The sequence below is a fragment of the Apostichopus japonicus genome, chromosome 4, assembly GCF_037975245.1.
Source record: "Apostichopus japonicus isolate 1M-3 chromosome 4, ASM3797524v1, whole genome shotgun sequence".
NCBI lineage: Eukaryota > Metazoa > Echinodermata > Holothuroidea > Aspidochirotida > Stichopodidae > Apostichopus > Apostichopus japonicus.
In genome coordinates this window covers 8,124,949-8,150,344 of record NC_092564.1, presented here as the reverse complement: position 1 = coordinate 8,150,344, position 25,396 = coordinate 8,124,949, and the positions used below count along the sequence as shown (strand labels likewise).

At 36.3% G+C, this 25,396-nt stretch overlaps 1 protein-coding gene across 6 annotated transcripts in view; it reads right to left on the bottom strand.

The window, feature by feature from the left end:
• Positions 1-19,383, bottom strand: part of LOC139966347 (uncharacterized) — a 69,198-nt gene extending 49,815 nt beyond the window's left edge. The window contains exons 1-2 of one of the 6 annotated variants that reach the window (XM_071969253.1): positions 19,209-19,383; positions 2,200-2,408 (exon numbers count right to left, since the gene is read on the bottom strand). In XM_071969253.1, coding sequence (XP_071825354.1) covers positions 2,200-2,341 — 142 coding nt within the window. In that variant the 5' untranslated portion in view covers positions 2,342-2,408; positions 19,209-19,383. Of the gene's footprint in view, positions 1-2,199; positions 2,409-4,690; positions 4,873-19,208 lie in introns of those variants that run through there. The other 5 variants (XM_071969257.1, XM_071969255.1, XM_071969256.1 and 2 more) reach the window with 5 other exon arrangements.
• Positions 19,384-25,396: the final 6,013 nt, after the last annotated feature.

Here is a 25,396-nt window from a genome sequence, read left to right as displayed (position 1 = left end):
CGCAAATTGAAGATTTGGAAGGAAGAGGGGATGGCTCTTGACCCTGGAAAAGGACGGTAAATGAAGGGGGGGGGGATGGGGGAGTGGGGGATGTAGTAAAATGTTACCTATAGTAGTTAATAGACTTAAAGTGCAAATAGAGTCAAGGCAGCTAACAGTGGATCACAGGATGAGAAGTTCAGTGGTAACTCACAAGTGGGTCACACTGGGAGGCTGGGCAGGGGGAGAGGGAGGGGGAGGAAATTTGCTACAGTAATAGTGTAGCAAGGTTTTAAAGGTTTAATAGGTAGATGGGTAAACTTGGTTTAAATAGAAACAGGTAAAAGAAGAGTGCAGTAAATACTGACTACATGGTTTACTCTTATTTTGTTTTATACAGGTCTATATTGACAGATCCTAACACATTTTCTACTTCACACATTTTCTATTCCATCACAGCTTCATAGAACTTTACCGAGAAATGCAAAAATTTTCCACAAGCAGTGATTCAAAGCATGTATGAGTGAAAATCAATGAACTGTAATAATCATTATTTTCACCGACTCGTGAATTGGACTGATTTGGCTGCCCAAATGCTTTGAGCTCTCCCAAAAGTTCAGATCTTCTGAAAACTGCTACAAAAATTTTAACAATAAATCATGCCCTACATTTATTGTAACTAATAACACTTACCTGTAAGCAGGTCATAATTATTCAGTTATTCTGATTAACATGAACATCTGACTGGTCGTACTCTTGTATAAAAAAGTACAAATCCATAATATAAAAAATATATATATGCTAATCAATGGACACAAAAAGGTGAGAAAAAGAAAGAATACCATATAAATTCCAAACACAACAAAGCAATTTCCGATATTTTGCAGGCTTTATTTATACATCCATCGAGCATATCAAAATTCTTATGTCACTTACAAATCTGTGGTAAGAGCGACCAAGGCTTAGGCTTTATCATTCAAATTAAGAGAAAGGTCAAAGAGTAATAAAGTACTTTTAACTACCTTTCCTTGTGATGTAGCTATTCTTAAATTTGTTGCCATGGGAGGGAGGGGGGTGTTGCTTGCTATTTGGAGGATTGTTTTAGGTATCTTTTCCCCCTTCTAATTATTTATTTGCATTTCTTTTTCCTTCCATTTGATCTCAATCTTCTACTTGTTGGTTTGTTTTATTCTCATTACGTTTTATTATTTTATCTTGAACAGCGCCTTGAGTTTGTTTTCCATTGTAAGGCGCTTTTATTTATCTAATTAATTATCATTATCATTTTCAAGCAAGAGAATAGCACAATCAAATCAATACCAACTTTTAATAAGCTTTAAGCAAGCTACCTAAACATCTTAAAACATTTTACTAAACAAGTAGTTCTTGCACTCTTCTTGCGACTGTATAAAGCAAAATTGTATCCTTCAGATCAAGCCCACAGCCCCCCCCCCCACAAATAAACAAAGAAAAGGCAGTAAATTCACATTGTGATGAACGGTAACAAAACATTTTAGTAAACTTCAACAACTATTTACATAGAGATTAATAATTACACTGTAATAATAATTACGAGCATAGCTGTCGCTATCGTTAGCTGCTCCTCCTGTAAACATGTTTGATTCAGAAGAGATAAAATCATCTTAACTGGAAGTTAATTGTATCTTCCCGCAGCCGACATTTTTAGCTACTTTCTAAAAATGCAAGTGCTCCAGAGAAATCAACTCCCACTGGCATTTCCTGAATTACTGTTCACACATCAGTTGTAACAGGCTTCAATAGGAGCAGCCCAATAGTATTTATTGATTACAGTAAGCAAGCAATAATACAGAGCTTATAATAATAATCATAATAATCAGCAGTTATTTTAACGACTCTTAGAGCGACCACAGACGCGGGAGAAACCCGCAAGGGCTTATGGACCACAACTTACACGTCGTGTGGCTTCCAATTCAACATTTTTAACTCAAATTTGGAGACTTTTCAATTTAAAAAGTCATTTCAAATGGGAAAACTATAGATTGCTCTTGGATGAAAAACCCATCCTTACTATGACCCATTGCTATTGGCGATTCAGTCGATGCAAGGAGGTGCTTTAGCTCCCGCTAATCAATCTTCAAATTATGTCGGAAATAAAAAAAAATAAATGATAAAGTTGACCTTTTGTTTCTTAAAATACTGAAATTGGTCTGCAATTATTTCTTGGATGTTAAATCTCACCATTTTCCACCAAATCGTCTTCGCTGTCACCGTTTCTCAGCATTTTCCTGGAAGTGGTTTCTCTCGACTCTGCTTGGTTTTGATTAACATCAGCGGTGGCGTTGACTCCCCTAGTGAGGTCTCCTCGTTCTGGATCCTCCATCGTAATTTATCTGATGAGATCTTCCGCAGTCCTCTCAACAAAACAATTTGTCCGGCTCGTGTCGAACCTGAAGAGCGAAGGGAAAAAAACCCAATATTACATACAGTAGAGAGAGAATCGTCATCCGAGGTTAATGTCAGCGATTTTCGTCCCTGCTGCTGACGATGGATACGTAGATACACTTGGGTTAAAAAAAACAACTGTGATGTCTCTCCAGAGATAGTAATACGCTCTCGAGTCAAATATCTATTAATAGTTTCTTGCGTCAAATCATGCGACAGTTGATGCTCAAAGAACTCGAGAAAGTATATAGTTCTTTTCATAACAAACATCAGCCCTGATGAACCAAACCTAGCTTAATTTCCATAAAATAGACAATGTCAGTTAGAATTTTTATTTTCATTCACTAAAGAGGTTAATGACCAGTTAAAAAGAAAATCCCACCTTCTGGGTGAATGAAGAAAAAAACTGGATAGGATTTTATTGGAGATATTTTACCAGAATATGGCGGGGAAATAGGTTTTGTAGCATCCATTAATACACAAAAACAGCTTTCTTAAAGGTTCTGACTGCCAGAGAAGGAAATATGCTCCAATTGAGCGGAAACATTCATACAAGATAAATACATTTAAGGAGCCTGTAGAATCGAGAGCATGCTTTCAATTTCAGATTATAGGGAAGCATCAACTTTTGAGCAGATGTGGTTCTCTTCCCATCTCTCTAATCCTCTATTTACCATTCCCATCCCCCCCCCCTTCCTTCCCAACTCTTTCCTGGGCTCTCCCTCCTAATGGACCAGTATTCTGCCCTCTCATATTCCCCTGCACCTTAACCTGCCTAACATATTGATAAATTCCCTTTCAACCATTAGATTCATTAAAACAAGATACATGAATTAGCTAGCAATATGGTGGTGATTTAATGTGATTTTCCTAGTTTTAAAGTGTTATATTTTAACGCCATTGGCCATCAACATCTGTATTTAATACTAAACATAAGGGTGTTGGCACAAAATTAATCTTGCATTGCCACTGTGAGGTTTGTACCGAATCCGCAGGTCACAACACTTAATTACTCCCATGAATTGGGAACATTACATTAACAGTCAACTAAAGTTCAGAGAGTTCTACTTTCTCATTGTACGTGTCTGTTATTGAAATCCTAAAATCCTATCATAAATAGACCTAGGGCTCTATACAAAACAAAATCTTCCCCAAGGTATACATATTTCATGTCTTTCCTTGCAATAAGGTTTTGCAGATTTCATTACAACCAGCTCCACTAAATAGGACTAAAATTAGAAAATCTCATGGGCCAAAAAAAAGTGCCTGTGGTGCTCAAGAAGCTCAAAGGTGCCTTTGCGCATACGCTGTACAAATGGAAGGGCAACAACACACCTAATACCCTGATAAGTAAAATAATCAACACTACATGACAGGTATTATAAGTAGTACCATAGATGTACTTAACACCTATGTGAGATAATAGCTTCATGTTTGTATATATACTAGCTGCTACTATAACTGTTACATACACCATAACTGTTACATACACCATAACTGCTATGTACACCATTATAACTGCTTCCAACACCATAACTGCTAATACACCATAACTGCTACAAACACCATAACTGCAACAAACACCATAACTGATACATACACCATAACTGCTTCCAGCACCATAAGTGCTACACACGCAGTAACTGCTACATATATGGTAAAGTGTGTACAATAAAATTTCAATGAGAAACGATAACTGCAGTCAATCTAAGCTACATAAAATTTAATAAAGCGTAACTGTAAGATGCACAGTAACTGTTCACAAGCTAATTATCTCTGCAAGACTTGCTAGTTTACCGGAAACTGCTGAAAACAATTAATTCTCCTGCGATCAGTTTCTCCTGAAAAACATCAGGGACATTAAAATGGGGAAAAAATATGCTTCCCTTTGATGAAGAACTGAAGAATAATGATCACGTCCTTGAGACGATGAACAGAATAACAATTTTATTAACAATGAACAAACTCTTCTCTCTCATACCACTACATATGGAGAGAGAGGGAAGCTGAGCGTCAATATATACCATGACTATGAATTCAATGCAGTTAAAACATGTAGGCACTGCATGTAGTCTGTTTTGTTTCATGCTGGTTATATATATTATCATATAATATAAAGAAATCAAACAGCTCAGGTAAATAGGCTGTGGGGAAAGTAGCACATGATGAGCTTTGGTGGCTAGAATACTACTACAACAACAGTGGTGCAGGAGGGATACGGGGGTGGGGGGGGGCGGAGAGTAAGAGAGATATCGCTCATCAAGAGAAATGTACATTGCAAACTTACAAGGCATATCCGCTATAATTTTGTACAAATCCCGAGCAGCTGGACAATCTGCAAATCAACAGGTTTCAAATGTCTGGGCGTAAGAATATATCTCCTATATTATCTACAACGAATGGCTTCACTAAAGATACACTGAGCAATTTATCTGATGATTCTGGAGATCCCTTGGACTAATGGTATTGCAATGCAAATTTCCTGCAGTATATAGCATTGAAGTTCTTTGTCACATTGAACTACTGTAGAAAGCCCCAGGAATTATCTTGTCTTTCGTTAGGAATTGTTGTGTTCAGTTAGGAATTCCTCTGAGAGTTGATCTTTTAATTGTGTTGATGTGATTATATGCTGAATTATATAGAAGACTTCTAAGCTAACTGTCTGGTAAGTGGCACAACCCCTTAGCACTGAACTTATTAGCCAATAGGATGGCTGAGTGGTGTCCTTAGCCAGTGAAAGGGTGGGTGTGGCTATCTCCTGGGATGAATTAAATTCTCAGCTTTGAGTTTAGAGCAGTGAGGAGCTCTTTTATACCAGCATGCATGTTTCATTTTCCCTTTCTAAGGGACTCTGGACATGCATTTGATGATGCTCACACAGTCACAGTCTCCATGGGAGGGAGGGGGGGGGGGGACTGGTGCTGAGAGTGCATCAGTTAAGAAGTTTGGTTTTTTGTGCCCAGGTTCTTTCCGGGATGACTTTTTGCAAAAAGTACCAGCATTCATGTTCTTTGAGTAGTTGTTTAAGGCCTGTTGCTCTTAACTATTAACTTTTTAATTCTATTGCCTTCTGTTATTTATAGGACTCTCCTTGTTTATAATTTCTCAGAGCGATCCTGACGAACAGAACTACACAGTTTTCTTACTGAGCTGGGAACCAACTGTTTGCTATGTTTATGAGTTCATAGTAAGGAACCACCAACTCCTTAGATGGTGTCCTTTGGCTCATTAAAGGACAACAACTAAGCCCAATATCCTGATTCTACCCCCCTCCCACCTTCTCCCAACCCCCCCCCCCCACATGCACAAAAATTAACTCAAGCAAGTAAAAAAAATACAGTTGCTTCATCAAGTCATCCCAATTTCTTGACCGAAAGCTAACTAAAAGTAGCTTTCTTATACATGCCCTTAGATCAAAAACATCACATTTGAAGGATCTGGATTGCCAATTAAAACACACATATATGTTCAAACTTAGTTTGTTATGACCATCATAGAGAACTATGGATGTTCAATGATTTCCCCTCCATAAGACAGCACATTATAGAGTTATTCCAATTCTATCCTACAGTATTTAGGCCACTTTTCAACCTAGAACAAAGGCAAGCAATATATTCCTTGCAACAAGGAGAACCAAAGCAATGATGGGATTCCCAGGGGGTCAAGTAATGAGTTTCTAAGTTATTGACCTAGTAATGTCAGAGGTCACTGTCATCAAAATATAAATATTTGCACTGGACTTTGACAGGTTCTGCTGAGCTGATATTTTCGACATTGCCATGGGAATTTATCCTAGAAATACTAGACACTTCAAGCAAACAAACCACTCGAAATTACAACAGTGAAGTACAAATACTTTTGATTTCAATGTAACTACAAACAACTGCACAACAGTGCAGTAAATGTATGTACAGTAAAGATGCATTCAGTTTGGTATTTTCACCTGCAGAACACAATATGTTTCAAACAACAACTTGACTTGTGCAATGTCCTGCGGTTGGACCTTCACATGCCACTAATTGATAATCACAGAACCACTATCAATGTAAACAATTTTGTCACGTCAGTAACCAATTTGCTATACAGTAAAAGGTAAATAATTGGTCATAATTTAAATGTTGTTTTAAAGTAGTCTCAATCTTTGACATAAATATATCAGAAACTAACCAACCATTCTTTAAGTCTGTCATGATTCTGATGAATTTAAAACATTTATTCAAAGTTTGTTAAGTTTTTATGAGCAAACATTTAGGAATCAGAAATTTCCTTGTTTTGTCTACAATTGAACTGTTGAACTGTTTGTCACATGTATCAATTTTACTAATAACCTGTAGCAATGTTTACAGTGCAGAACATCATCAATGAGTGGATTGATGAAAATATTGTATGCAGAAAGCCAGATGGATTTGCTAATTTGCTATATTGGTATCCCAGCCTCCTGTAGTTATTATAAGTATTCTGTCCACTTGTGTTCTAATAAACTAAGTACTGTCCATCAGGATGTGATGGATCATTGGCTTTAAAGTTTGTTTTCCCTGCGGATGTTTCAAGAAATGCTATTACCTGCTTCAAACCAAAGATTTGGTGAATTAAAACGTGGCCAAAAACCAATCTCTTTGTACTGCTAGGTTACTTTGGTTTGCTAATATGCCACTTTGGTAAAGTTTGCCCACTGGAAATTTCTAACAGGTCGGGAACCGTTTCTCGTCTAGAAAATCCCTCCCTATGAAAAAAAAGGTACTTATTGGGCTGTGCACTCTTGGTAAATACTTCAGGATCCAAATTATACGAAAATCGCTGTAGGAAATCCGGACAACAAAACGCACAATGTTGGCCCTTTGGATGGTAGAATGAGGAGGAAGGGCATAGACCGGAGGAGCCGGTTATAGAGGGCGCACAGTGTCAAAAGGTTACAAGTTTATTCTAGGCACGGTAGAAGGTGCTAAGGTTGTGGGGAGACAGGTAAGCAAGGAATGCAGTAAATACATAATTTTAGCAACTTGATTTTGCAGGCAAGTAACTAAAAATTGTGAAATTCTAGGCCAGATATATAGTTTAAAAGGCCTGGTATATCTGCTTCCTCTCCTGACAAATGAGATTATGTTTGTTATTTTCAAGACTTAAAGAGTGATGCATGACTACCCTATACAAAGCCTCGTCAAGGAACCCAGTGTTTGTTAGTCTCTTTCTCCGTAGTAAGAGTTTCCATCATTCCCCGAATGTCTCGTTCCAGCACCCTACGGCACATCTCGTCGCCCACGACAAGGACAAACATAGCAATATTCTGCTCAGGCATACAGCACATGACCTAATGACACTTAAAAAAGATCATTTCATATCAGACAATTTCCATCAGTTCGTAGAAATTTTCTAGCCTCAAGGTTATCGTACAACTACATGCTGCAGCTAAGTCCATGATATCGTGAGTTATATATAAAATGTAAATTATGTTGAAAGGAATTCATGCAAAATGCAACCTCAACGGTTGACAGTGAGAGTTATTCAGGACTACATAAAATGTCAGTCACAGTATCCGACAGTTTAACATTTGTGGGGGACTTAATTCATTCCTTTTCCCAAAAGTGCACGATAGCTTCAATTAAATACAGACTTATAATTTCTACTTTGAGAATATTCCTCGTCTGTTTGAACTACCTTATTTTAACTATAACCATGCAACCACAAGATTCCTGACAGTCCTTCACTGTATCGTATTATTAAAAACAAAAAACAGAATCCAATATTAAATTTTCTAGGGTCGACCTTGTCAGCATCTTCTTCTAATTGTATTATTTCTCCCACCGAAGTGGAGCCGCTACTGCAATGGTACTCTCTCTGCAAGTGTGCAAACAATTCCAGTTTTCATACTTCTTACATGTAAGTTACCATTTGCCTAATCATTCCCGAAACCGGCAGAAAGCAAATTGCAGTTCATCTACTTAAGATGGCCGCCACATGATCCGCAGACTGCCTAGCATTTCTCGTAAATTCACAAATGTTAACACGAGACACACGTAACATGATAATCTTGAAATGCACGACCAGATCTGAGAACATGGAGAGTATCTTCAGCAGTAAGTTGCAGATTTTACGACTTAGAGGGATCTAATCGTAGAGCTTGACCTAGTATTGGTAAATTTGCAGTGTATATATAGCTTTTGTAGACAGAGCTCAAGATCACAGTGCTCAACTTTGTGATTTTAACTGATGGTAGCTACAGCAAATATAGTTATTGTTGGTGTTATTATTCTAATATCCTGACTACATGTTAGCCATGTGAAAAGAGGTGTTTCGAGAATTAATAATAAAAACAAACTCAATGCAATCAGAAAGAGGCACATTCACAAACCATTTTGCTCCACAGAACTTTTATAAGGGAGATCTTTAAAGAATAAACAAATGTTTTTTTCCTGACAATTTTATTACCTTAAATGCTGCTATATTCTGACAGAGACTATCTGGGATGAATCACCTGAACTCTTTTATCTCACCCAGTCCAACTACTTTGTCAACCTTAATATAAATCCTACTCAGGCCATCTGCTTTATGTTACTCTTAATCCCATTCAGGCCAAGGACTTTGTGCATGTTACTCTTAATCCCATCAGGGCAAACTGCTCTACCCTGTGTTACTCCTAATCAGTTACAGGGCAACTGCTTTGCCTAGGTTCTACCATCTGTTGCTACCATCTAGGTTCCACCCATCCAGGCCAAGTGCTTTGTTCATGTAGCTCTTCATCCTGTCCATGAGAAATGAATGCTTAACACAGGCTCTGTGTGTGTTTATCTTCATCCTATTCAGGCCTTATGTTTTGTCTACGATACACTTAATCCCATCGAGGCCAAAGACTTAGCCTGTGTCACTTTTCATCCCATTGAATGGGAACAGATTCTGGAGTATCAAACTCTTTCAGCTAAATAAATGTCTAACCACAATTATGTTATAATATCTCAATGGCAGTTTCAAAATTGAATGTCATTCTAATATAAACTATATGCTGATATAACCATCGTTGATCCCCAAACCAATCATAACGTAAATATTATAACACAGACATATCTGATCACATTTGAACTCATCTTTTACAAAAATATGAAATAAGATCCCTGAGTATGAGTAACCTTATCCTCTGATTAGCAAAAGAAATGTCTTATATTCTATTACTTTCAGACAGAAGATAAATCTAGATATAGTTGCTATACCCAAAAGCAAGTTTATAGAATTTCATTTGAGCTAGGTATTACACGGACCGGACGATTAGTCTTGCTACCAACTCTCGAGGGCATACAGGTAATAGAGACTTTTGTTATTGTGACAAGAATATTATAAATTATTGAAAATCAAATCATCACATCAATTATTTCTAACTCTAGATACTTTCTATGGCTGTTTTGAGAGTACTTATTATTTAATTAATTCTGAATTGGGCTAAATTTTCTGTAAATTTTATACTCTGAATTCTTAGCTACAGTACATCAAAAGGTCATTTAGTTGTAATCCTCTAATTATACGGGGAATATTATCCAGTATTGCAAAATGCTATTCAAAATGGTCAAATTTGCTATATTTACACAAGTGCTATGATACCAATTTTTTTTACACATACAGGTATAGGAACAGGAGTGTTTTATAAGCGACAAAACTCATTTTTAATGAAAAGGTCAATTTGGCGACATGTCATGATGTCACTCGGTACATTTAACAACATCACCAAACTGTAAAACATTGTATCTTAGAGCTCAATATGCCACCAGCCTAAGGTTTTTCATTTCCATTACTAAGTCAGACATCAATAACCATTACAGTAGTTTTTTGGAAGTCAAATCCCTGACAAATTTAAGAGCTTATTTCAGACTTGTTCAACCAATTTTCAATAACAATTCTTTCCAATTAAACAAACTCAATAGATGATGTGTGTACTGTACATAAATCCAGCTAGGTTGAGGATGATATAGTGAGTCTTTCATTATATCTTGCCAGTATTTTTACCATGTAGTTACTAACTAGTGTGATAAACATGGAAACTAATTGTGTACCTAGCATACAAACAAAAACATGGACAAATCAGTATTACAGGTAGATACTTTCATTGCTTGATACAACTAGGTGAAGAAAAGATAAACTAAATGTGAGCAAACAGACATCACCAAAATGAAATGTGCAGGTATATTGCCTGTGAGAATAATAAGTATCTGGCAGAGTTTCTTTTGTATAGGAGGATCTTCATCCATTGAGCAGCAAATCCAAAGCACAGAAATCTATATAGTAAACCTACCATCGAAATTTATAATGAATTATAACCTTAGATTCTGTTTCACAATCCCACACTGTTCTATCTGTTGCCTTAGTACCAAGTTATCAAATATCCCATAACAGCAAACAGAAATCACTGTATACAGTAGCCTACCCTCAGCTTTACAATTGAACTGATAACCCAAATTTGCACTTGGATATTCACATATACCTATTACAGCAATATTTACCAACATAGACAATTCACACAAATGTATTAAACCTGTGCTAATTCTTACAAGCAGAGGACCTATACCATACAATGACAGCATACATTCAATTTGATATGGCATTTAAAGATTTAAACCCTTAAACATCAACTAAACATACTGTACTAATATATGGTGACATTATCAAAGTAAAGGTGAGCTATGAATCTGGCATTTTCATGACACTGTTCCATTTTAAATGGTCTTGATGCTCCACTCAATAGATACAACAAGTTACACTGTTACGTTTGATGTAATTTAATGTCCTACACATCACCCTTGTGAGAACTGAGATCCTTAGATATTTCTGAAATTTGCAATTTTACCTCAGGTACCATATCCTTTATTTACTTTGTAAATAAAAAAGGTACTGATGAGATGGGCTGATTTCAGTCTGCTTAAAAGATGCCACCACTTTGCATGGTAGCACTCCCAGTCTAAGAATTTTTCCAAAGAGGGTCAGGAATTAGCCTGTTAGCATTGTACCCCTGCTAAAGAATTGGACAGCAAGGCTATGAATTTGACTCCCTACTTCATATTTCTAGCTAAAGCCCTGATTGCAATCATCATTTACCATACAATTTTATAATTGCCATTCACAAGGATTAGAATGTGTATTTGAGATAGATACAAGTACTGTTCTTTTTGGAATATAATTATTAAAATTAACTAAAAGGTACTGTACATTCTGTAATTAAAAGAAAGCCTTAACACACACATATAGACACAGTCGAAAATTACCAACAAGTTCTTTGAATTCAACCAAAGAAGCTTTTTTTTCAACATTTTGTAGACATTACAACAATAGAGATTGATAATAAAAGCACTTTCAAAACCTAGTGTAAACTTGCATGAGGGGCTAAATTATGTATTTTTTCTTCTTTTTTTCTATGATGGCCTAGCTTACAAAAAGAGGTAGATTGCACACATACATGATACAGTACTGAACAATCAAAAAGAGACACCCAACTCACTGCAGGTAAGTTCACACCTATGTGTTTACTTTGCACGGTCACTGTCAAATTGCTGAAAATAGTGTTTTGTTTACAGTAGCTAACTGGTCTTTGCACAGTAAGTCACACGTTCTATTGGGATAGTTTACGAGAACAAAGATCTTCATTTTTATGATGAATGAAATTCATCAAAAAAGATTTCCAAACCTTTAGTAGGTAAGACAAAGTGTCTAATTACTGTGAATGATATCCTACACAAAATTAAGATCTCCATCAATGTCATGCACTCATCAAATTACGTGAAATATCTGCCATATATATTGTTAATTTCTCAGTCAATTGATCGATCGATTGATCCCATCCCATCCCCTCTCTACTGTACGTACAGTAAACTTTATCTAACTGGTCATCCACCAGCCCTCTGTCCTTCCTCTCACTCCTTAGGCCTTGTAACAGAGGTACAATCAGGGTAAATTTATGGAATAAGCCAACATTTTTGTAATCATTTCCTCCAAAAATAAATACATGTATGCCAATGCCTAGTCACTAATTGCTAAAATTTAGTAGTTAAATTTTTGTTCTGTAAAATACAGATTGGACCTGTGTTTTCTTTCTCTATCTAGAGCAGATTTCCTTAAATTTGTATTTCTTATAAACTTGTATAACAATCAAACTCAAGACTGTTCACTCATAACTTTATCAAACATTTATTTCTTATTGGTTATCACCAACCATGGCAAATGTATTCATGACTATGCCATGAGAGATATGGTAGCCAATGACCATGTAGCAACATATCCAATAGGCCTACTCTATAAAACAGCTCCCAGTTTCTCTCTCAGGGCAGATTTTTGTTCAAATGGACTTATCCTAAGTAACACTCAAAATCAAGACTTTGGAAAAAAAAAAAAGTACCAACCAGGACAAAAATTGTTCATGAATGTACCATAAAGGGGTATATGGTAGAAAATTATTAAACATATATGCAGTACAGTGCTTCCATTTACTATACAAAACAACTTCTAGTTTTCTCGCTCAAGGCAGATTGTCCTCTATTGGTATTAATGTAACGAACACTAAAAATCAAGGCTGGTATTTCATGAAACATTTTTTTCTGATTGTTTGTCACCAACCACGGAGCAGGTTTCTCCACAGATTTTCCTTACAATATTTCATTATTTTACAAACATCCTTATATGTTATATATATTCACTTACATTACATTCAAAATCAAAACTGTTAACTCATAATACATTAATTTTTTATATAAATTCCCATCACCAATCACAAACGTCCACTACTGAAGGACTGTGATAATATGACTTACATATTACACCTCAAATTAAGTACAAGACTAGTCATGTTAAGCTCACAGTCTTAACTAACATCAGAACCAGCGTGTTCAAACATTAATGTGCAATTGTCACATAGTCTGACTGATTGTCACATTTTACACTTGATGGTCAATATTTGATCACGTACGTACAGACCTCACATCAATGCTGTTTCTTACGTGACAGAAACCGTGACACCAACTGGAGATCTAATACGTTATGTAAACTATATATATACACACAGGTCATTTAAGACATCAAATATTAAAAAGAAGAGTTAACCAACAAAGTGACCTTATATCAGAACCAGTGCATTCAAATATTTGTGTAGAAATGTCACATTCAGTAGTCTGACTGATTGTCAAGTTCACATTTGATATATGACTCGATGTTCAATATTTGATCACATATTGTACAGACCTCACACATATTGGCCTTAATTCATACTGTATGTGATACCAACTGAAGACCTAAGTAATGGATAGTATAACAAAAAATCTCCAAACAGGTCTTCTTAGACTTAAACTTAGCATAAAATTAAACAAAGTAGAAAAAAAAACAGCCAAAACCATTTATATATATAAAAACTTAAGAGAATATATTTCATTCCTCAGAATATTATAAAGTATATAAGCAAATATCGCCTTGTAGTTTGCATTTTTGTTCTCCCCAATCACAATATTGCCACAACCTTCACTCTTCATAGAACTGTCTTGATGAAACAAAACATGTTGATGATAGGCTTGAGAGCATTTAAAAACAATCTTGGTGAAGCTTAAAAGTAATATATGAGCAATGACGGTCAGATTGTACTTTCCGCTTCAAGCCAGGAGGATGATTTAATAACTTGACCAAAATGACAATAAACTTGTATTAGTGAATGGTTATTTTATTTCACTAAATTATATTGTGTGTTTTGAACATAACTCAAAACACAACAAATTTGTCCAATTGAAAAATCATTTAAATATTTTACTTTCGCATATAATTTTCACAAAACAAATTTTCCTCAATTTTAACTCTGAGAACAGGGTGTTTCTCCAATTTATTTAAAAATTTTTCTTTTCTCGTCTTCTGAACAGGCACAGTAAAACTATAGTACTTACCGAATTAGTCCACTGTCTTCGGAGAAAACCACTTCGTATTTTAAACATTGCCATAGCAACAGACTATTTGTATTCGTGACATTAATAATTCTGTATTTAGACAGTATTTCACTGAAGTAATCTTAGACTTATTACACTAGTACAAGCTCTAAACAGCAAGGTGAAACAGATTTGATTTTTTTTTTATGTCTCTGTGCGATAACTCAATTCAAGAAAGCGATCAAAGTAATTACTATAATTTGTTATTTCTCCGAAGACAAATGACAAACTTTCTTTAATTGCTGTAAGTGACAGATTTCTGTAAGGCTGTTGAAATTACCATGAAACCAACTTAATCAAGCAAGGTGTGAAAACTGTTCAAAAAAACGTCAGATTCTAAGGTTATTTTCAGCTGCAAGGTCACATACATTTCAGGTTAAACAACATAACAGAGAATGTCAGCAAAGCATCTGTTAGGCTTTTAGGAACTGTAGTCAACTGTAAACATTTTTGTGTGTTTTTCATTGCCTTTATCTTCCCTTGGTAGGGGTAGGAGTGGGAGTAGAGGTGGGGAAGAGGGTAGTTCTGTATTTTTGTCTTCATCTTACCAATGAGACAAGTACACACTTGGTAGAAAATTTGTACTAAGCTTAGTAGAAAGCTTAGGAGAATTTTTGTCATACATGACAACAATTCATTACACGGTCTGTCAATGTTGCTATGCCTTTCTTATGCAACACATTGAATGTAAGCCGACATTTTCTGTATGTATGCAACTCCCATACATGTCTGTTGCTGTGAGACGTGATTCATATGCACATCTACACCTCCTCCTTGAGCGCTTCTTCTCCCCTAATTTACAGGAAGCGGACCGTAGAATTTTTATCCAAAATCAGTCAACACTCTCTTGATCAGAAAATATATTTCTTCCTGGGTTAAAGTCCTCATGGGAAAACAGCCTATTGGATCGCATATTTTTCTTATTTCCCACACATATAGAGTAGCTTTCAATCAGTTGAAGCAATGACAAAGATGGACTTTGCTGTCTGTGCAGTTCTTGTGGGAGAGACATGCAAGGTGAAAGATATGAGCTATAAATAGCCAGCTCTTTGCTCTAAGTGTGTATACACTCTCAAGGTTTAACAACACTGCTGAATAATAATTTGTGTTTTCTCTCATGAATTCATGAGTAGACACATGGGGCAAGTCGTAAATTTGTCAGCTTTTAAGATATCCGTTCATTAATCCATTAAATGTAGCGTTTAAACTCCAAATAAACATGAAATCCACATCTAATTGGAAGGAGTGTCACATGTAAAAAGATACAAAATTTGTTTACTACAAAACTATAAACCATAACAGGATATAAATTTTGAAAGTCAAAACAAAACATAAAGGCTTCTTTGTCTTTAACATTGAGTACTCTGTTCAGCATTGAATTTCCCTACGTGCTTCTAAATGTATTGACTAGATCTTAACTTCCATACATCATTCAATTTGAAAAATTCAGAATTTTTTTTAACTTGCTTCTCATCAGTGTTACCTGCTTCACTGATTACTGCAACTTTCATTCAAGGCTTACATTTTCAAAATAAATGGACATATAACTGCATTACAATTTGACATGACATGTACCTATCTATAAAGATGAGCTTAAATACGTAACCGGCGCTATCAATTCTTCTCTGTCACACATGTAAACACTTCAGTGCCCAGAGATGTTTTTATAACATCTGTCCAATACTCCGATACTTTGAGAGAGATTACTCCAAATATAGTAAACTGCAGTTGTTTAGAAAATAATTTCCCATGTTTTGTTCAATAATGTACGGTTACTGTAAACATGTCATTTACAGAATGCCCAGGAGAATTTGGGATACAATACCAAAATGATCAATTAATTTAGGGACATGTTAGTTTGATAAACTATTCCATAGAATATGATAAACTTCACAAACATATCAATGTCATCAACTACCATGGATGAATTTCAGCATTTTTAAACACTACTGAATATTTTGACACACACATACAGGTCTTTTACTTCAAATTGGCAGAAGAGTGGGTAGTACATAACCTAGAGGTTAGTCAGTTGTGACGCAGTAAGATACAGTACGTAATTGTGCGGAATCCTTTACTGAATTACTGTATAGTACAAAGAAAGATAGGAAAGTGGATGATTTGATTCGGGGAAGAGGGGGAATGAAGTAAATTTACTTTCAACTTAAAGCAGATTTTACATTGAATTTGGAATTTAAATAAACAACGTTTCTACTTTTTTCATTTTAGAATCCCATAGCAATGCTTTGCAGTGCCTTAACAATTGTCTAATTTTCATTCAGGATAATGAAGAAAGTCCCTCATGTTTAAAAATGTCCATACTGTAATTTGTTATATGTCACCAGTCCCTATTAGACATGAAAAAGCCACTTTGGTGACATTTTCTTTCTTTTTTATTTTCCCATCCAGTGGAATGAGTAGTTCCTGTACAGTCTGTAACTGTCACTTTGTCAATGCAAAATAGGTTAAGTTGGTGAGAAAAATAATCTACAGGGATATCATGCCTAGATCAATTGAAATTTATTTTAAATAATTCTTTGTTGGTCAACGGTGAAATTAACACCCAAATTGAGTTCGCCCAAACAATGCTGCTCTCAAGGAGCACTGATATGTGACTAGTATTAAGCTTGAACATACCACTGGCATTTAATATCAACTCTGTATATGCATGGTATATATATATATCTAACTGATCTAAAAGTAAATATTGATGGCCGGACAAAGGTGATTTGTATTGTAGATTATAACCTAACTGTATTGTATACACTGCTGGGTATAATCTACCCAGTGTTGCAAGCTACTTAAATAATATGGTCATGTCTGGACATCTGTTTCACTTTGATTCATGAGCATTATCAATTGTAACTGGTCCTTTCAATGGCTAGTCATATTGCAAATTTTAGAAAAGAGAGCTGAACTTTAGACTGCTTTAACTCTTTGAAATTTCATGTCATATGAAATATGCAGTGATTATGAAAAACATTCACTAAGGTGGGGTGAGGGTGGGCAGTGGGTTAATTGGCAGAGGGTGGGATATGGGAAGGCCGAGTGGCTGTGTTTTGTATCTTGGGGAAGGAGGGATTTTACTGGAAATTGTCATTTTGGGTTTGCTAAGAACAGCTTAATCAAACCAAAGTTTTATATTAATTTATATTCACGAGCTGATGCTTCCGTACCATAGACTTGCAGCACTATAAACTGCTTGACTGACAAAAACTGACAAAATATTTTTTATAGATCTGATCTGTACACTAGATTTTACTCTTCTGAAAATGTTATTTGTTACATTATTTGTAATGACATGCAGAAAGTATGTGCATGGGGTCTGGCCAAGCTAGAACATGTACAGTATATATAAGGCTTACATGTAAGGATACTATAGTGGTGGGCAGGGGGGAAGCTTCCAAAATGTGGGGGGGGGCACAACATCAGGGGGGCACTGTCTTCATAAACCAATACACACCGGCCATATCACTATATGATGTGTTAGTATGCTATCAATACTATTTATTGAGATTGTAAATTGTTAACCGTGCTACAAAAAGATATGGGATGCCATTTTAAACATAGCATGGACAGACAAAAAATAAATAATTAAAATAAAATATTAAAATTAACAAAGCTTAAGATATTCAAAAGACAGTTCTTCATCAAAGGGGCACATTTTATTTGCCAGTAGGGCACATCTGCTAATTTGGAAAAAAGTGGGGGCATGTGCCCCAGTGTCCCCCTGGCTCCTAACCCCTGGTGGTGGGTATGAATACAACTGGCCTGACAATTAGCAAGTTTTTTTTTAAGTAATGCAGAACACTTAAATATTGATTGGGCAGTTCAATTCATTATAACAAATTTAAAACTTTTTTCCCTTCTTTTTAAGTGTTATTGCAATGCTATGCAGTAATTTTCCTCCTTGAGGAGGCAGTTTATTCAATGTAATCTGATTCAAGAAAAACAGTTTAACATGGAACTGTGCATGAAAAGAAAAATGGAGTCTTTCAAATTCCTGTCTAACAATTGGCAAAATGCCTAGTTATTTCTAAGAGTGTGCCAAAAATATGCAGAACCTCTACAATCCTATCTATCACAGATTGTCATACTCCCCATCTTCAACCCATTGCCCTCTTCCTCCTTAAGACACATCTTATTCTCATTTACCCCATAACGTTATCTTTTTCTACCACTAAGCCCTAGCCTATATGGCTAAAAAAAACTAATTTGGCAGCTGTGCCTAGCTATGCTTGTCATTCCAATAAACAGAAACACAATTAAAATTCACTGAAGTAATCCCTTTCCACTATTATTTTTAGATAAATGTGTTGGAGTTTTTGCTTGTCACCAGCTTTTGTTCATTTATTATTCCTGGTCTAACATTGATTGTCCTAGTCATCAAACACTAGTCTCCGACAATAACGCGTGTTCAAGGGCTTAAAACCTAGAAGAAATTCAATACCCCATTGAACAATAGGACTACAACCTGTATGAAGGCGCTCGTAGTGTGAATAGGATTATATCCTAGGCTAGGCCTGCTACCGTTATAGTCTGTTCACATTATGGAGAGGTATAAGAAATAATCAGAAAAGATATCAAATCAACGCGAAGCATTACATTTGTTTGTACATTTCTTACAGCTTCCCAAATTCTAACAGTTTGTAATATTAATGCTATGTAGATGCTAGAACTTATTACAAAAAAGTACCAAGACTAACTTTAGCACACACTGTAACGAATACATCGAGAGAATATTTACCTACACGCCATTCAAGGTAACTTCACTTGGCTAACTGTCGTGTACCGGATAAATGCTGCTTAATATTACTTACAAATATTATATAAAAGATGGTTTCATTCGAAAGTAACAAATAAATTGCTTACCTTGCTTGTACTTTGTTGAAAAAGCCTGCTGCGTTCTGAGTGCAACTTCTGTATGAATATTATACCAGTCCAATGTCTGTTGTGGCTGAGCTGAATGCCTTTTAACGAACTCCGATCTTGGATCGCGAACTGTTTTGACTGACAACAGCTAGTACTTAGGATGTAAGCAGAAGATAGCTGAGTGACCTTGAGCTACTGGATGTAGCACATAAGCTTCTTCCAACCAGTCTGAGAACAGTTAGATCGTACATCCGGGAAGGGGTGTTGGAATGAAAATTGTGGAGTCAGGGAAATGAAGGATGAGTGGGGGTTTAAAGAGGGGTCGGAACATGGGCTGGAGAGAACCGTGATGGAAAATTGTAAAGGAAAATGGCCAAGAGGAATGGTTGGGGGAAGTGGCTGGGAATGGTGTTTGTTCTTCTTCTTTTGGTGCAAAGGCACGTAAGAATTTTTTAATGCGGGGGGGGAGGGGAGGAATATTTTACGACTGAAAACGTGTACTGCAGTCAGATGCCGAAGACGTGGAACAAGCATGGTGAACGGGTTTGGGAGATACAATTTTAGCCGTGAAATGATGCATTCGATGACATATAGAGACTAGCCTAAAATTTAGGTCTTAACCACGCAATGTTGTTCTGCTACGATAACTTAAGATACGTTATCACGACGAACCCCAATTAACCCTAGCTAGACACGCGCCGACCTTCTTTAACCGACCTTGAAACTTATTTAATTACGTATTTTACAAAAGTAATCAACTCGGTGATGTTTATTTGTAAACAAAAGTTTGCCTAACTGAGCCCGAATTCCAAGTCTCTATAGTTGTTCATGAAATTTGACTCCGCTGTTTCGTTCAAGATAAATTCAGCTTCAGTGTAAATTAAAGTGAGAGTGAGGTATTAATTAATCCACGTTTTTTTTTTTTTTGGAACGGGCAACTGATAAGGAGAGCAGTACTCAGTGGATAAATTTAAAAAATTCCTGTACACTTCTCAGCATGTTTAGATATCCGTCTGCTTTTATGTTTTCAATATTTCTTCCGTAACTTTACTCTAAATCTCTATTCTTCTTTCTTGTGAATCAACACGTATATCTCAATCATTTACGGTGGCTTCTCCAAAGTGGCTGCTAATAAATTATCCAAATATGCATTTACGGTTTGCTTTAGGAATTGACTAAGATAACGAAGTGAATCCTGAGATGACCCCTTACTTTCTTGTATTCATATAGTGCTATACTTTGGAATCAATGTTGAATAATTTCGACTGTTTAGATTCAGTTACCGCATATACATGTTATATGTTTAGAATTAACACTAGGCATTTGTCCCTGCCAGTAGTGGGAGGGTGAATGAGGCCTACGTACCCCACACTGAATTCATTACGTGGGGATACCCCCCCCCCCCATAGAAGTAAACGTAGTTACGCTCTTGTATAAGATAAGTAATATAAAAGGGGACACCCCTCCCCTTGTCATAGATCGTTAACTGTCTGTCCCCCAGCACCTACGCACCCTCATCCGGCATCCTGGATACGCCACTGCTGCATATAACATATGCGACTAATTTAGTCAAGAGATAAACATCACGTTCTTCCAATTGTACAAAGAGTAGAGTGTGCGTTTTCTATATATCCTTTGGCGGTTAGTAAACAAACGTTCGATCGCCTCAAGAGGGTTTGCGACTTTGCGCCGTCGAGAAAAAGATGGCGCACTATCAGTATACAACTACCGATAAAAAAATGTTGTTAACCATGATGACGCAGTACGTTCACTCCTAGTCGTTGAAGCATTGGTGATTGCAACTCCAGTTTAGTTATGGTGAGATTTTGACGTTTATAAATCCTATAAAGCTTAGAAAATTTGTTGTGAAATCGAGACTGCAAGACTGCATCTTGTATAAACCAGTGTTTCAGTATAGAGAGGAATGACTTGTTACAAACGTATATGATTGTCGGAAGTTCGGAACGTTTTTGAGTACACTGATACAAGAAGCAGCCCCCCCCCCGTCCCTATCCCTTCCCCGCCATCCCCCCCCCTCTTCACACACACACTTTAGATTGTCGGACTCGGGGTGATACCTATGAGATATAGAATCATTGATTGTACTCAATCAATTATGTAAATTTTAAAATATAGAGATCAAGATGAATACCACAGAAAATAATTCAAGGAAATATGAAGCAAATTATGAAAATTCAAATGTCTCACTCGAAGGACGATTATCATCTTATGGAAAAATTTTGCTTCTAACTAAAATTTTTATGAGCGCACCGTCTCAAAAATTGGGATTCAAGGAATGTTTGTCATAAATGTTTATTCGGGGTCTAGAATCGACGTTGTCCGTCTTTCTATCTCATTACTACATGCTTGTCTGCAAAATACAAATTAAACAATCGAGAGCAGAGCCATCCATTTTACGCGCGGATGCGCCCGACTCCTCGTCTTTGTTGAAGCATTGTACTATACACCCTTCCTATGACGTTTGGCTTTGATTGTAAGCTGTGGAGTTTCATATCTCAATTGTCTTTCGTTATCGACTTAACTAGATCATTACTTTGAGTTTATTGAAATAAATATACCATAATTTTCTTTCCAACCATTTCTCAACATCTACGAAGATGTACCAAGACGAATGTTTCCATGGAAACTGCATGCATGGCTCGCTCTCGGCGCTTCTGCAGTTAAATTGTAAAGTACACCCCGGAGTTAAGCTTTTAAATAATTCATGTGAGAATCATGATTGAAGAACTACCGCCATTGTGATAAATGTCTCAGAAGTCACGTTAAGATTGATGGTGGATTGAAGAAAGAAAGCTAATTATAGTTGCCTCTAAAACTGAGCCAATTATCGATCAATTGAGGAACTTACATATTATTACATATAAGCCTATACACATTTACGTACAATATACATAGTGTTTGTACAAAGGGAATGTAGTACAGGTTGGTATTCATATAGTGTGAACGAATAATAAAAAGAGAAACAACGCTACTGGCTTATATTTAAATTGGAAAATTCTTCCCCATGGTAATATACAATGGGTTTACCATTAGGTACACAATTTTTCGATTTTGTTCTCTGATTTGAAATTGTAAAATAAAATGAGCCCAATTGAAGTGTCATTCGCAAAGATACTGAAGATTATAATGAAGGCGATTATAATAACATCATTGCTTATATCTATTGACTAACAGAGATAAAGTTCATCAATATTGCCCATAAATATGCTAGCAAGTCAGATTAAGGTCACCCATGATCCAATTTCAACAAGCATTTCACTGCCACTGTAAAGGTAGCATATCCACACTGAGATACTAAATCGTCTATTTGAATAACCCTGAATGTTACTCAGAGATATTAGGACCTACGGGAAACATTGTAGCTATTTTTGTTAGCAAGCTGACATTTGGTTCTATTGTACTGAAGACCTTTAAATTATGCGCAGGAACGCTCTATTGCAAGCGTGTATTTATTATTTATATATATATATATATAAATATATATATATATATATATATATATATATATATATATATATATATATATATATATATATATATATATATATATAAACGTCAATGGCGTCAGGTGAAGTTCAACGTGTTAATGTCGCTCAAGTGCTTCATTTCGTATCGTGATCAACGTGGCATTACAACGCACTAGTTTGCAAAGATCCGAGTACGTCAACTGGAAACAGGAATCATGCACTGTGCTGACAACTGATTGGGTGCCGAAGCCTGGGCAATCTAACCCTCTACCACCCCCCCCCCCCCCGCCTACCTCATGCGTATATTTTCCAACGTTAACATTATTGTTCATATGCTGTCAATGAAAAGCAGACTGATGACGGATGTCATGTTCTCTGTTGTACACATATCAGAAACGTAAGATACAAAAGCCTAATTGCGCTTTATAACTAATTATGATGATTGGGCATCCAGGCTGACCCCCACCCCCAACACACACACTCAAGACATCGACGATTGGTATTTCTCTTTCAGCACTTATGATGATGTGGAAAGCATTGCATTCCTGCGCAAGAGACAATACGTATATATAGCTCAGTGTTTTAGCCTATTGAAGGGATCTCTTAGTAATCCCACTTTATAAGCCTAATAAGCCAATATAATATTCCGGAACTTCCAATATTTGAACATGACGTATTATTGGCAATAGAGTGTATACCTGTTTCTCTTCAACATAACCTACATCATATATTAGTTCTGTACTAACTCTCAAATACGCATCGAATATGTCAACCCTTTATGTTAGCATATAGGCCTATTACATACAAAACAAATTTAAAATATCCGAGTTTTGTCATATTTCACAAAGAGACACCTACCTGTCTTTAACAAGCGAGACTCTTTATATTTTATAGCCGAACAGATTATCCACCATAATCATAGTAGTACACTTCACTGTGAGAGATTGCCTCTTTAATAAATAGAGAGATTGCCTCTGTTGCTAAACATTACAAATTCAAACCCAGCGCCTCGCTCATTTCCAGGACTTCCTAATTACGAAAAATTTTGGTCTTCCCGCAGAAAACGCGATGAACGTTTATCACGAGTTGCTGCATACAGTCATGTTCGGCCCTTCTAACATATATTGTAATAAGTAGCGAGCTGTAAGCGCTGGTTGGGAGATGTTTATACTTCGACCAACACATGAGATATCTGGTTGGCTATATATAGCTCTTCTTAAAAAAAGTAACACGAGTTATTTGTTCATTCCCGCGTTATAATTCTTAGAGTTGACCCAAATTTTGCCGTCAAAGCTGTGCGCTATAATATTGGCCCGACTCGGTTACATCAATCAATATTTTTTCATCCAGAGACAAAACAAGTAAGATGAAGGAAATTAGGAAGATAACAATAGGTGTGTAATAAAGCGGAAAACTCAATTCCTTTTCCCAATGTCACTTCAATTAAGTACACTCAAGCCAGCATGTTGGAACTATTTAAATCGAAATCACTCTCTGTAATTACAAACCGAATCACAATAATTATGGAAGAATCCCCAAAACATCCCACTTTTTCTAGTGGCAATTAGTGCGTGTTTACATCAATTTTGGCCTTAACCAGGTATCAGCAATAAAGTCGTTCGTAATCTTACAATTTGCCTGACGACAAGGCGGGGGGGGGGGGGGTTATGAGATTAGAGTGATTGAAAACTGGTGGCCTAAGTTATAACTATGGCGACAGATTTCGTATCCGTGGCTCTGCAGAGAATATTTTCAAAACATCAACCATATATGTGGATATAGCTGTATCATATATAACGGGGGATCATTGAAATAATACCAAGCATAAATACCACCAGTGGCAATAACACATAGAACAATTTATACTGTGGCTACAATAAAGGCAAATGTATGTTATATGCACAAAGGCGATCACCCTATTTAGCTATTACAGCGAAATGTGCGTTAATCACATTCAAGGGAGAAGAAACAAGTACTACTACTTAATATTGCAACATTAGTTTAATTTCCACCAGTTTGAATTGTCATTACCTCACATTCGTTTGTGGACAGCAGAATGTACCATTTCTCATTTACATATCGCCTCTTTCAGCAAAGACTAGTCTGATATCTCTAGACTCAACTAATGCAGCCAACGTAGGAATAGTGAACATTTATCAAGGATCCCACAGAACATTGAGTATGCCGTAAAAAGAAAACAGTATAACACAATACTTTAATAAAGCTTCAATTTTACTGTTAAGGAACAAAATGATTGTACCTTTATACTGAAGAGGCAGAATATTATTTACGAGGGGAGAGGAAGGGAAGAAACCATGTAGGTAATTTTGCCGCGTTGTGTACTCATTTATTACAGTAATTAAAACTTGCATTTTACAGCCGAAACTGAAGTATCAGAAGAACAGCATAACGTTACAACCATCCAGGGGTGGGAGGGGGGGTGGTAAGGCCTTGGGGTCGTTTAACTCAGCTGCAATATAGGGGCTTTTGGGGTCGCCACCGGAAAAAAACATGAACTAGCGGATTCGAGGCAGACAGGATATATATGAGGTCTACCCACAAAGTTGTGCTAATATAATATTTTAAGGTTACTTCTTTTACGTGGGGTTACAAATAATTGGGGAAAAGGGGAGGGGGATACCCGATCTCAGACAGACGAAAAGGCAAATAAAGAGAAACAGCTGATTTAAATTTAATACT